The 14,308-nt window shown below is 58.8% G+C and overlaps 1 protein-coding gene across 1 annotated transcript in view; it reads left to right on the top strand.

Annotated features, from left to right (window-relative positions):
• CSMD1 (CUB and Sushi multiple domains 1) overlaps positions 1-14,308 on the top strand; it is a 1,728,861-nt gene that overhangs the window by 1,674,831 nt on the left and 39,722 nt on the right. Inside the window, exons 53-55 of the mRNA XM_066382147.1 lie at positions 5,778-5,951; positions 7,295-7,468; positions 11,401-11,589. Coding sequence (XP_066238244.1) covers positions 5,778-5,951; positions 7,295-7,468; positions 11,401-11,589 — 537 coding nt within the window. The remainder of the gene's footprint in view (positions 1-5,777; positions 5,952-7,294; positions 7,469-11,400; positions 11,590-14,308) is intronic.

Below are 14,308 nucleotides of genomic sequence, written 5' to 3'. Positions count from 1 at the left end.
CTGCAGACCGTGTGAGGCCCCTGCAGACCGTGTGAGGCACCGTCTGCAGACCGCGTGAGGCCCCGTCTGCAGACCGCGTGAGGCCCCGTCTGCAGACCGCGTGAGGCCCCGTCTGCAGACCGCGTGAGGCCCCGTCTGCAGACCGCGTGAGGCGTCTGCAGACCGCGTGAGGCCCCGTCTGCAGACCGCGTGAGGCCCCGTCTGCAGACCGCGTGAGGCCCCGTCTGCAGACCGCGTGAGGCGTCTGCAGACCGCGTGAGGCCCCGTCTGCAGACCGCGTGAGGCCCCGTCTGCAGACCGCGTGAGGCCCCGTCTGCAGACCGCGTGAGGCCCCGACTGCAGACCGCGTGAGGCCCCGACTGCAGACCGCGTGAGGCCCCGTCTGCAGACCGCGTGAGGCCCCGTCTGCAGACCGTGTGAGGCCCCTGCAGACCGTGTGAGGCACCGTCTGCAGACCGCGTGAGGCCCCTGCAGACCGCGTGAGGCCCCGTCTGCAGACCGCGTGAGGCCCCGTCTGCAGACCGCGTGAGGCCCCGTCTGCAGACCGCGTGAGGCCCCTGCAGACCGTGTGAGGCACCGACTGCAGACCGCGTGAGGCCCCGACTGCAGACCGCGTGAGGCCCCGACTGCAGACCGCGTGAGGCCCCGACTGCAGACCGCGTGAGGCACCGTCTGCAGACCGCGTGAGGCCCCTGCAGACCGCGTGAGGCCCCGACTGCAGACCGTGTGAGGCCCCGACTGCAGACCGCGTGAGGCCCCGTCTGCAGACCGCGTGAGGCCCCGACTGCAGACCGCGTGAGGCCCCGACTGCAGACCGCGTGAGGCCCCGACTGCAGACCGCGTGAGGCCCCGACTGCAGACCGCGTGAGGCACCGTCTGCAGACCGCGTGAGGCCCCTGCAGACCGCGTGAGGCCCCTGCAGACCGCGTGAGGCCCCGACTGCAGACCGCGTGAGGCCCCGACTGCAGACCGCGTGAGGCCCCGACTGCAGACCGCGTGAGGCCCCTGCAGACCGCGTGAGGCCCCTTCTGCAGACCGCGTGAGGCCCCGACTGCAGACCGCGTGAGGCCCCGTCTGCAGACCGCGTGAGGCCCCTGCAGACCGCGTGAGGCCCCGACTGCAGACCGCGTGAGGCCCCTGCAGACCGCGTGAGGCCCCTGCAGACCGCGTGAGGCCCCGTCTGCAGACCGCGTGAGGCCCCTGCAGACCGCGTGAGGCGTCTGCAGACCGCGTGAGGCCCCGTCTGCAGACCGCGTGAGGCCCCTGCAGACCGCGTGAGGCCCCGTCTGCAGACCGCGTGAGGCCCCGTCTGCAGACCGCGTGAGGCCCCGTCTGCAGACCGCGTGAGGCCCCGTCTGCAGACCGCGTGAGGCCCCTGCAGACCGTGTGAGGCACCGACTGCAGACCGCGTGAGGCCCCGACTGCAGACCGCGTGAGGCCCCGACTGCAGACCGCGTGAGGCCCCGACTGCAGACCGCGTGAGGCACCGTCTGCAGACCGCGTGAGGCCCCTGCAGACCGCGTGAGGCCCCGACTGCAGACCGCGTGAGGCCCCGTCTGCAGACCGCGTGAGGCCCCTGCAGACCGCGTGAGGCCCCGACTGCAGACCGCGTGAGGCACCGTCTGCAGACCGCGTGAGGCACCGTCTGCAGACCGCGTGAGGCCCCTGCAGACCGCGTGAGGCCCCGACTGCAGACCGCGTGAGGCCCCTTCTGCAGACCGCGTGAGGCCCCGACTGCAGACCGCGTGAGGCACCGTCTGCAGACCGCGTGAGGCCCCTGCAGACCGCGTGAGGCCCCTGCAGACCGCGTGAGGCCCCGACTGCAGACCGCGTGAGGCCCCGACTGCAGACCGCGTGAGGCCCCTTCTGCAGACCGCGTGAGGCCCCGACTGCAGACCGCGTGAGGCCCCTGCAGACCGCGTGAGGCCCCTTCTGCAGACCGCGTGAGGCCCCGACTGCAGACCGCGTGAGGCCCCGTCTGCAGACCGCGTGAGGCCCCTGCAGACCGCGTGAGGCCCCGACTGCAGACCGCGTGAGGCCCCTGCAGACCGCGTGAGGCCCCTGCAGACCGCGTGAGGCCCCGTCTGCAGACCGCGTGAGGCCCCTGCAGACCGCGTGAGGCGTCTGCAGACCGCGTGAGGCCCCTGCAGACCGCGTGAGGCCCCGACTGCAGACCGCGTGAGGCCCCTGCAGACCGCGTGAGGCCCCTGCAGACCACGTGAGGCCCCCGATTCCTGCCAAGCACTTGTCACTCCACTGTGGGGATGGTGCGGGGGCTCAGCTGAATTCCTGCTCCAATGTCCGGTTCTCCTTCGTGGGCCAATTTGAATCATATTTTTATGGTACAATGTGGGAGACAGAGACCAGAACTGGAAAACACCCACCTTGAATTCAAAGTCTTGATTCTGCTGCTGATTCTCTCAATAAACAGAAAAATGTTAAGCAGTTGCTGACCTGCCCACCTCCCAGGGACCTGCCTCACCACAGGGAAGCTGAGGATTAAAATGCACAGTTCTACAAATGCAGGAGGAGGACGCAGGTCCTTGAACTAAAAATAACAGAGCAATTCTTTTAGGATCTGTATCTGTCTGTGCCCACCCCTCCCTCTGCTGAATTAAATCATACAAAATCCACACCGTTCCATAGCTTTCCACCCCCTCCTCTCGCTCTCTGCTAGCCGGCCCTGTGGGGGGCAGCTTCGTGGCAGCCCCCCAAATTCTTGAGCTGGGTTGGTGTAAGCGTGACCCTGAACGTGCGTTCACCCCGCCACGACCTCCCCTCCCCGCTGCTGGCCCCGTCTGTCCGGGGCGCTCAGGAAGGGCCCGCCCTCCACTTCCAGGCTGAGACCGGTTCCCTGGGCCACAGACTGGCCCGTGGAGAGCTCGCGGGGTCTCAGCTGAAGCGGAAGCCGTGTGTTAGCGAGAGCCAGACATGCAGACAAGGACGAAGGGACGAGACCACAAACCCTGGGCCCTGGATTCGGGGCGCGGGGGCCACCGGGCAGCTGCCTCCCGTATTTTAGTCAGTCGGTGTTTTGTCTGGAAGTCTGCGGTGACTCCCTTTGACTTAGTATTTTCATTTTTTCTGCATTGAGTAGATGTTTTTTATCCTCCCTTCAATCGTTTATACTCAGCGGAATTATTACTAAATGCTTCCGAAGAGCACGAGGTGCGTGGACAGAGCGTGCTGTGTGCTGACGGGGTGAACGGGCGTGACCCCTCAGGGAAGCAGGGGGTTGGGGCCACAGCCCTGGAGGCGGAGACTCGAGACAGTGAGTAAAAGTCCTCCTGTCAGCAAGGGGGAGGCCTTTCTCTGGGCTCCACGTGGCTGCGGAAGGGCCTGTCCCGGGGTTTCCGGTGTCCAGCGCGGCCTCGTGTCCCCCGGGGCAGAGCAGATCCTCAGCTCCTGGCGCCTCTCAGGGATTGTGTCTAATTCTCCGTTTAATCTCCGCCCCGAGAACATTGCTGGGCTGGAGCAAATCATCATTGAATTATGGTCAAGTAAGTGGAAGTCACCTTGGAGATGATGGGCTGGGAACTGCTTTGAAAACACAGAGGACGTGACCAAGTTCGGGAAATGACTTTGTTTCTGTTCACTCCCATCGTGGTTAATGAGGGACACATGTCTGAGACTCGGGGCAGAAGCGTGGATAGAGCGCTACGGCGTTCTGTGATACGGGGAGAGAAGTGCTCTCTACAGGGGATGTCTAGAGCCCTGCCAGGAGTATAGTAAGAATAATGAGAATTTTTTTTAAATGTACATACTGAGGATACAGCATAATATCGTCATAGAATAATAGAATCAGTCATTCAAAGTAGAGCTCAGAGCACACAGACTTCAAACTGCATGTAAGGTTATTGTCCGTTTCTCAACATCTGGCCAAATTGTGGAGATTCTAGTGACATGGTGTGACTATTCTTTACTTGTAAAGAGCCTATAACTGGTAAGACCACAGGAATGTTTACCACATGCACCACCAGATGTTTAGTCCGGGGCACTGGCCTTCTTTCCCTTAGATTGTCACATAAAAAAATGACAACAGTCAACACAACAATAGCCACCTGGTGTGAATGAATCAAAATTATACTTTTTTTTTTGTCAGATCAGCAAAATATATAAATGATTTGGTGTGCCTCTGTGTTTCAGTAATCAGTCTATGGGTGCCATGAGATGACAGAACTTGGGAATCGCTGGTCTGACACTGAATATTTCTGAAAGGACTTGACGGAGGGCTGGAAAGTTATACCGTGAAAAACAGATTGCCCCGTGTTAGATCCCAGTTAGGAAGTTGACATTTATGCAGATGAGGAAGCGGATGTACCAGGTGGTGCGTTGACCCTACCTCGTCCCTCAGGTTCTGAGCTGAGAGGGGCTGTTTGTTTGTTTTTATTTTATTCGGTGAGAAGCAGGGAGGCAGGTAGACAGACTCCTGCATGCGCCCGACCGGGATCCACCTGGCATGCCCACCAGGGGGCTATGCTCTGCCCATCTGGGGCGTCACTCCGTTGTATCCAGAGCCATTCTAGCGCCTGAGGCAGAGGCCACAGAGCCATCCCCAGAGCCTGGGCCATCTTTGCTCCAATGGAGCCTTGGCTGCGGGAGGGGAAGAGAGAGAGAGAGAGGAAGGAGAGGGGGAGGGGTGGAGAAGCAGATGGGCGCCTCTCCTGTGTGCCCTGGCCGGGAATCGAACCCGGGACTCCTGCATGCCAGGCCGACGCTCTACCACTGAGCCACCTGGCCAGAGTCGAGAGGGACTGTTTCTGATAACATTTATTTTTTTTAGATATTGAAGGCCAGTTCCTCAGACTGAGTGTCACTGTTAGAAACGATTGTCATGCAGGTTTCCAGGGCACAATTCTGTGAAAGAAAAGAAAGCTGTGTTCCTGTGTGTGGCCGTCGTCAGACTGGCGGTCCGACTCCTGACGTGAACGGACGGACTCTCTTGGACCGCCAGAATCCTCCATTGCAGGCTCTCGACAGAGCAGCCGCCTCCGACTCTGTGACCGAAGTCTCAGATGAAATGTGTTTGTTGAGGTTGGAGCGTGAGGGCAGCCACCGTGACCCCATCACACACCAGACCAGAGTTCACGTAGAGTGAGGGGGACAGCAGTCCCAGGAGCCTCTGGACGCCCCGTGGCCCTGGGCCCCGGTCCCCACCCCCTGGTGAAGGGCTTCAGAGCCGCCCCAGACATACAGGACGTTACTCAGGACCACCCACCAGGGTCTGGGGGCCCCTCCTCACCCTGATGACTGGGTGGTGGTATTTTGGGCACATTTCTAGAAGTTGAGCTGATTTTTCTGCTATCTGTTCTTCCTTTGGCATTTTATAAAAAAAGTTTAGTAATGTCTCAGAAGAGGAATTTCTGTCATCCATCGCTACTGTCCATAGTCAGTATATTCAGAAAACCTTTTTTTTTTTTTTAATGATTCCACAGGTGTCTCCCTTTCTTTTGGGTTTTCTTTTTAGAAATAGAATAACAAGATAAATAAGAAAATTCTGATGAGTGCCATCAATCAGTGGGGAAGCCATGTTGAAGAAATGCCCATTAACAGTTTTATATTTGAAATAGTACTTACATTACTCATGATTGTTGAGAAAAATATAGTACAAAGAAACACTGTATCCATTGGAAAGTATCAAGGGGGAAATGTTAATGACCTGCGCGCCCCAGGCTGGTGTTCACTTGGCAATAAAGGTCAACAAGTTTCGAATGCAGTGCTCTTATAATTATAGACAGATTCTCCAAACGTGCTCATGGGTTTTCCTGACGTTTCAGCCGGCCACTGCGGTTCCCCGGACCCCATCGTGAACGGCCACATCAGCGGAGACGGCTTCAGCTACAGGGACACCGTGGTTTACCAGTGCAACCCCGGCTTCCGGCTCGTGGGCACCTCCGTCCGGATATGCTTGCAAGACCACAAGTGGTCCGGACAGACTCCGGTGTGTGTCGGTGAGTTCACGGTCCGCTGGGTCAGCAGGCGCTGCCCTGGTCGCAGCGTTGAGCTGTGAGTCAGAGCACAGACTGGGTGGGCGTTCGGGGCGAAACCGAGTGGAGGACCGTCCTGGGCCGGAGCACTGGGCACGCTGCCCAGTCCTTGGCAATGCAGCCCCCCCCTTCTGTGCCTTCCCCGCCCCTCCAGCCCCTGTCCACACCCACGATTTGCTCATTCGCTCGCCTGCTGTGGGTCCCACAGGACGATGACGCCTGCGTTCCTCTCCCTGACGTCACCGCAGGACAGACAGGGGACAGAAGTGATCCCCGGGTCTGCAGGCTGGTCCTTTGCAGTCCCCAGAGCAGCCCCACTCCGTCCGCCTGTGGAGTTGTTGGTTGTATTTTTATCACCGATTCGTCAGAGTGTCGAGAGCCGTCCTTTCTGTAATAGAAAGAGGCGAGTGGTTTGTCACGATCGTCCTCGAACTCTGTGGCGTCAAAGGTAAACAGGGACTTAGGTTTTTAGAGGAGACAACACCCTCACTGCCAGTTTTGTTTTGGACCCGTTTTTCTCCTCCTGCCAAGTTCTTTGTTAAACAAGGGACGTGTTGACCTAACGAGTGTGCGGTGACAGGTCTTGTCTGTGGAAGAGCGGCCGCTGAGCGCTGTAGCGAGAAGGAAGAATGGCTGAGAAGACAAATGAGGAGAAAAACACCGCTTTTATGACTGTAATGTGTTTCTTTTCAAAGAGCCAACAAAGGATATCTGCTTGCTATTGTTTCAGTCATGACGGGATGACAGTTTACTGCATTCCAAGGAATCACGCCACAGGGATTGTCCAAGAGAAAGCCGTTTGAGCTTGCCTACATTTTGTGGGGTTTTTTGTTTTTGCTAATTTCACAGTGTTCAAATTGATAATGGACAATTTATCTTACACAGTTAAAATGATCAGCCAAGTCCCTATAATATTGTGAAATGATTGTTCCACCAAATTAACTGGTGTGCTACGGGGGGAAACATCTTCAAAACTCATAATGAATGCAAATATTTTCAAAACTCAGGATTAATGCAAATATGTCAGCCTCTCTTGTTTTCGTCACTGTATTTGAACATTACTTGTTGCTCTGTCCTCATGTGGGTGAGGAAGAATAATTAAAAGGAGAAAGGTCTCTTTTTCCGGCATATTTTCCACAATTGCCGTAAAACCCCGTGGGCTCAGCCCCAGGTGCTCTTCCCAACCCTCCCGCGACGTGGAACCTGTAACGTGTGTGGTGAGCCGTGAGCCCTTGATCCGTGCACGCGACACGTGCACGCCCGTCTGTGTGCTGACGGTGACGCGGACCTGTCTCCCTCCTCCACAGCCATCACGTGTGGGCACCCGGGGAACCCGGCCCACGGGCTCACCACGGGCAGCGAGTTCAACCTGAACGACGTGGTGAACTTCACCTGCCACACGGGCTACCAGCTGCAGGGGGCGCCCCAGGCCCAGTGCCGGACCAGCGGCCAGTGGAGCAGCGCCGTGCCCGCCTGTCGAGGTAGGACTGGCTCGGGGGCGGGCGGGGCGGGGCGGGGGCGACGAGAGGGAAGCGTCCCCTGGAGGCTCCCCGTGACCGCAGGGGACCTGTCTGGAGCCCCGTGACCGCAGGGGACCTGTCTGGAGCCCCGTGACCGCAGGGGACCTGTCGGGAGCCATGCACGCATCGCTCCTGGACCTGTCTTGCTATCGGACAGACTCGGTCAGAGACACGCCTGGGACTCTCCCTCACGGACGACACACCCTCCCTTCCTCCTCTGAGCCACTCGGGCGTTTGCTGCGCCCTCATCTGTTTAGCATCTTTGGGCCCTTAAACTTCCAGACGTCCGCAGGTGTTTAAGAAGTTCTTGTTGCTTTTAAATCTTTCATTTCTTTTATTCATTTTCTTTAAACTTGCCACAATGATCTAGACTGAAATGTGAATTTCCAAGAAAATGCCCTTTTGACGTTTTGTACCTTTTCTAGACGTTTGAGCTCATATTTAAGGTTTCGCTTCCGTTTGCTTTCCATTAAAACGCCTCTCAGGGAAGGTGGATCCTCCTCTGGTGTGACGGTGGGTGAAGTCGTGGTGGTGACACGGGACCGCAGCCGGACACTCGGGAGGTCTCTCGCTCTGGTCGTCACCCCCGCCCCACTGGCTTCTCCACAGAGCTGCTCTCAAATGCACGATAGCCGCACAGGAACAGGAGCGGTTCTGTTCTAACAGCGGTCCGGTCGTGTGACATTGGACCGCCCAGCCGTAGAGTCTGGCGCAGGTCTCCCTTGCAGTGTGTGGCCTCCGCTCAGCGACCAAGGAAAGCCTGCTGACTCCGTTCCCCAGAGAGCCACGGCATGGGGGCCAGCCTGTGCTCGGACTGAGCACGGACACCAGTGAGACCGGCTCACGGCTCACTCACCTGACTCAGCCCAGAGCAGAGGGGGCGGCCTCGGGCGGCTGGAGGGCGTGTCTTCCTCCGGTGGGCATCGTCGGTGCCAGCGTCAGACCAGCGAGCCAGGGAGAGCTTTGTTTTTGAAGGACGAGGGGTCTGATGACCTCCGCCCGGACCATGACCACTCTTCACCCTCTACTGCCCGTCCTCCCGGCAGGCGGGCCTGGCTCGGGCGTCTGGGGGGCGTGCGGGCGTCTCCTCACTGTTTCAGTCTGCGTTTTCCCAGGTGCACGCGGGGAGGGGGGGCGTCGTGTGCTCACGGCTATTGGTCTTACCTTCTTTCCCGGGTGGGGGTTCTGCAAAGTCCTGTAACTCATTGGTCAGATGGGCCGTTCATTTTCTCGTGGTTGAGTTCTAAGAGTTCCTTGTAGATTTGGGCTTCAAGTCCTTCATCAGAGTGTCCTGTAAGTAATGTCTTTTCCCCATCGGTGGCTTATCTTCTCATTCTCTCTACTTTAAAAAAAAATTGTTTTTAATTTTATTTTTTGTGACAGAGAAAGAGACAGAGAGAGGGACAGACAGACAGGAAGGGAGAGAGATGAGAAGCATCAATTCTTCGTTGCGGCCCCTTAGTTGTTCATTGATTGCTTTCTCATATGTGCCTTGACCAGGGGCCTTCAGCAGACCGAGTGACCCCTTTCTCAAGCCAGTGAGCTTGGGTCCAAGCTGATGAGCTTTGCTCAAACCAGATGAGCCCGCGCTCACGCTGGCGACCTCGGGGTCTCGAACCTGGGTCCTCTGCATCCCAGTCCGACGCTCTATCCACTGCGCCACCGCCTGGTCAGGCCTGTCTCCTCATTCTCTTGACTGTGCTGTTTCCAGAGCAGGACTCGGCCTTTTGCCCTTCATTTTAAAAGCTGCCCTTTCAACGTAGGTGCGGGTGGGGTGGGGGAGGGGTGACAGACAAAGGCTGACCTGAGGGCGTCAAGCGCAAGCTAGTCACCGGGTGACGTTTTCTAGGACTCTCCACCGCTCTCTCGTTTTCACTGAAAACAAAGGGACCCCTGGGTCCCTGTCACCCCCCGCCCCCCAGGGCAGGAGGGGCCCTCAAGGAAAAGCCTGGTCCCCAGTTTCGGAGCGATTGAAGGTGAAAGTCACGCATTCCAGCCTCTGCCCCTCGGGCGGGGCCACTGCGGGTGTCGGAGAACGCCCCCCTCCTGGGCAGAGAGCCGGGCGGGCGGGGCCTGTTTCCGCAGCAACAGCGCTTCTGTGCTCACGTGACGGTGACGGCCGCAGGCTCCTCCCCTCGCGCTGACCCCCCAGTGTCCGTAGCTTCCCCCGTATTCCCCTCACCCACCGCCCGGCGAGGTCGCCCTGAGCACAGCGGGGCCTCAGTATCCACCTCCAGACAGAAGGGGCAGCGGCTCTCGGGGACAGCTGGGCGCCCGGACTCGGGGCCGGCCCTCACGTGGCCCGAGTGTGCCCTCTGTCTGTTCTCACAACAAGGACAGTCGATACCGTTTTGGGGCTTCTCTCTGGGGGGGACACGGGCCCCAACATGAACACATAGTCTCTTCTAGCTGCTGGGCTCACCCCCAGATCCAGGGACCGGAGGGGCCCTGTTTTAGAGGTTGCACAGATAACGCCCCTTTCACGCTCATGCCTCCTCCACGCAGGGACCCCTGTGGTGTGTCTGGTCACCCTGTCCTTGTGGAAGCAGTGAGCTGTGGAGCCGTAGACCTGTGTGCCTGTGCCCCACACACGTGTGTGGAGTAACCCCCGGAGAACTGGGTTCTCTCCTCTGTCCACTCAGGTTGTTTATAATAAAAAAAATACCATAGAATGCCGTCTGTCTACAAGACTTTGATCAGAGGGCTGTCTGTGACCCCGCCCTCCACGCTGCGCCCTCCTCCTCAGGGCAGAGACGAAATCGGGGCTCGGATGGGGCGGCGTTTGCTGTCCTCCAAGGACCCGGACCTGCCGGGCCTGCCTGAGTGTCCGCTGCCCAACCCCTTCCCGGGCCAGAAACCTCTGGAGAGGAAGCCACTTCCAAAGCAGCCGCCTGGTCCACCGCTGTGCAGGGTCAGAGCACAGGGTAACCGGGGCCCTTTCTGTTCCCCCGCGTCTGCAGACGCACCCCCTCCCTCCCACGGGCCACAGACCCCCACAGCCCGGCACCCACAGCCCAGCACCCACAGCCCGGCGCCCACAGCCAGGCGCCCACAGCCCGGCGCCCACAGCCCGGCGCCCACAGCCCATCGCCCACAGCCCGGCAGCCACAGCCCGCGGCACCCACAGCCCGGCGCCCACAGCCCGGCGCCCACAGCCAGGCGCCCACAGCCCGGCACCCACAGCCCGGCACCCACAGCCCATCACCCACAGCCCGGCACCCACAGCCCGGCACCCACAGCCCGGCACCCACAGCCCAGCACCCACAGCCCGGCACCCACAGCCCGGCACCCACAGCCCAGCACCCACAGCCCATCACCCACAGGGCTCCTCTGTGCTGGTGACAGCAGCCTGATCCTCGTGTCTGCTGAGTGCTGACAGAGTGGTGGTTTTATTTGCATTAGATGCGTGACCGTGGCTACTTTGGGCGCACACACGTGTTGAAGGTGAATCACACATATCGGAGGTGGGGTGGTAATTAATTGTGGCCTCAGACTGTCCTAAAATATTTCCCCTGCGTGAAAAGATTTCAACAGACCCACCTCAGCTGGTGGTTCCACGTTAATGTTTTCATAACATCACAAATCCGCCATCAACACCAGTGTTGGACTTGACCTTGAAGAAGCCTGCCGCTCCTGGGAAAGGGTGTGAAAGAATTAGCCTCGGGGTGTTAAAACCGCGGCGATGCCCATATATCGCTGGACATGGTTGGACCCCCGTGGCCCAGAGCAGGCAGTCTGTCTCATGGGGGGGTAGCATTTCACGAGGGCCTTGGTGACGACATTGTCATCTTACAAACTCTCTACAACGATGGGGCGTTGCCTCCCTCGCCGTCTGTGTTGCTCGTGAGTGCACACCAGTCTCTGAACGCCATGCGTGGTGCTGTCTTTTCCAGTGGTCAACTGCTCCGACCCGGGCTCCGTGGACAACGCCATGCGTCAGGGGCAGCAGCCTCCGCCCGAGGGGTTCGTCTACGGAATGAGCGTCTTGTATCGCTGCGAGAAGGGGTTTTACTTGCTGGGCTCTTCCGTCTTGACCTGCACGGCTACCGGCCTGTGGGACCGCTCTTTGCCTAAGTGCTTGGGTAAGTGAGCGTTGTCCGGGGTCCCTGGGCCTAAGTGCTGGGGTGAGTGAGGGTTGTCCGGGGTCCCTGGGCCTAAGTGCTGGGGTGAGTGAGGGTTGTCCGGGGTCCCTGGGCCTAAGTGCTGGGGTGAGTGAGGGTTGTCCGGGGTCCCTGGGCCTAAGTGCTTGGGTGAGTGAGGGTTGTCCTGGGTCCCTGGGCCTAAGTGCTGGGGTGAGTGAGGGTTGTCCAGAGTCCCTGTGCCTAAGTGCTGGGGTAAGTGAGGGTTGTCCGGGGTCCCTGGGCCTAAGTGCTGGGGTGAGTGAGGGTTGTCCGGGGTCCCTGGGCCTAAGTGCTGGGGTGAGTGAGGGTTGTCCAGGGTCCCTGGGCCTAAGTGCTGGGGTGAGGGAGGGTTGTCCGGAGTCCCTGGGCCTAAGTGCTGGGGTGAGTGAGGGTTGTCCAGGGTCCCTGGGCCTAAGTGCTGGGGTGAGTGAGGGTTGTCCAGGGTCCCTGGGCCTAAGTGCTGGGGTGAGTGAGGGTTGTCCAGGGTCCCTGGGCCTAAGTGCTGGGGTGAGTGAGGGTTGTCCGGAGTCCCTAGGCCTAAGTGCTTGGGTGAGTGAGGGTTGTCCGGGGTCCCTGGGCCTAAGTGCTTGGGTGAGTGAGGGTTGTCCTGGGTCCCTGGGCCTAAGTGCTGGGGTGAGTGAGGGTTGTCCAGAGTCCCTGTGCCTAAGTGCTGGGGTGAGTGAGGGTTGTCCGGGGTCCCTGGGCCTAAGTGCTGGGGTGAGTGAGGGTTGTCCGGGGTCCCTGGGCCTAAGTGATTGGGTAAGTGAGGGTTGTCCGGGGTCCCTGGGCCTAAGTGCTGGGGTGAGTGAGGGTTGTCCAGGGTCCCTGGGCCTAAGTGCTGGGGTGAGTGAGGGTTGTCCGGAGTCCCTGGGCCTAAGTGCTGGGGTGAGTGAGGGTTGTCCAGGGTCCCTGGGCCTAAGTGCTGGGGTGAGGTGAGGGTTGTCCAGGGTCCCTGGGCCTAAGTGCTGGGGTGAGTGAGGGTTGTCCGGGGTCCCTGGGCCTAAGTGCTGGGGTGAGTGAGGGTTGTCCAGGGTCCCTGGGCCTAAGTGCTGGGGTGAGTGAGGGTTGTCCAGGGTCCCTGGGCCTAAGTGCTGGGGTGAGTGAGGGTTGTCCAGGGTCCCTGGGCCTAAGTGCTGGGGTGAGTGAGGGCTGTCTGGGGTCCCTGGGCCTAAGTGCTGGGGTGAGTGAGGGCTGTCCGGGGTCCCTGTGCCTAAGTGCTGGGGTGAGTGAGGGTTGTCCGGGGTCCCTGGGCCTGGAGCCCCATGGGAACGTCAGCACAATGTGTTCTTTCAAGGAGTCAAAAACATACTGATTTTTTAAATTCTCTCCACCCCCCTCTTCTCCACCTCCAGTCACACATTGTATGAGCTATTATGTCTTTATGGTTTGGCAGGGAATCACAGACTATAACTCAAACCAGTTTAAGGGTAAAAAAGAAAACAGTGGGTAAGCTAGCACGACTGATACCTGGCCCCAGAGAAAAATAGAGCCGGAAATGGGCACCAGGGGTCATGTCCTGACTTCATCTCTGCTCCTGCTGCTGCCTTCTGCTTCACCCCAGAGGGCGGCGGAGTCCACGGGCCAGACATGGCGGCCTCCACTGCCTTCTGCTTCACCCCAGAGGGCGGCGGAGTCCACGGGGCCAGACATGGGGCGTCCGCACCATGCACCTCTCACTTCTCCCCGTGAAGACCGGGTTCAGAAACGCCGGCCAGGGCCCTGGTGTGGAGTGTCCATCAGTCCATTGACCAGCCGCCTCTATATGTCCAGAGGCTGGAGTCCTTCCAGGGACTGATCAGAGACTCCTGAGCACTTCTGATCCTGCCCATAGTAAATACAATAAAAAAAAACAGACTCTTAGGTGTCCCCAAACTACAGCCCGTGGGCCGCATGTGGCCCCCTGAGGCCATTTATCCGGCCCCCCACTGCACTCCCGGAAGGGGCATCTCTTTCATTGGTGGTCAGTGAGAGGAGCACTGTATGTGGCGGCCCTCCAACGGTCTGAGGGACAGTGAACTGGCCCCCTGTGTAAAAAGTTTGGGGACCTCTGCTCTTGATGGTGACTCCCTCTTTCCCTGCATGTTTAAATCAGGCTGAGTGGTGTTGCTCTGAAGAATAGGGTCGCTTTCGTGAGCAGACAAAATCAGGTCCCCACCAAAGTCCCCCGAAAACGTGATCACCAGTATGTGTTAGACTACGGAGATGCATAAGAACACACTTTCTTAAACCTATGTAGCTATAGTCTTACTTTCTTTTCCTAGAAAGAGCATCTTGTCCTTGAGCGCAAAGAGAATCCCCTCATTGGAACGTCGTCTTGAAATTTAGGGAGAGGGGTCCCTCTGCCTGACCTTTTAAAAATCAGTCAGAAAGAAAACAGTCCTTAAAACGAATGTCCTCTCAGTATGCAGTCCGTGTGCCCAAGGAGAGAGAGAGAGTGTGTGTGTGTGTGTGGGGGGGTGCACGTACTTTTGAATTGCATTTAATGGAGGAAAAAAAGCCGTCGTCCCTTTTCCCACATGTAATTGCTGCATTTCTCTGCATTTCCATAACGGATTGGGACCCGGGATTTTTTCCCCTGCAAGTCAGTGTTCTTCACAAGCCCTCCTGACCTACGTGGAAATGGACTCTAACTGTGACGATGCAATCCATTTCCATGGAGAGAGAGTGTATGTGACTTTCA

Source organism: Saccopteryx leptura, chromosome 4 (assembly GCF_036850995.1).
Source record: "Saccopteryx leptura isolate mSacLep1 chromosome 4, mSacLep1_pri_phased_curated, whole genome shotgun sequence".
NCBI classification, from domain to species: Eukaryota; Metazoa; Chordata; class Mammalia; order Chiroptera; family Emballonuridae; genus Saccopteryx; species Saccopteryx leptura.
Note: the sequence above shows the minus strand (reverse complement) of the source record. Positions and strands in the feature narration are given on the sequence as shown.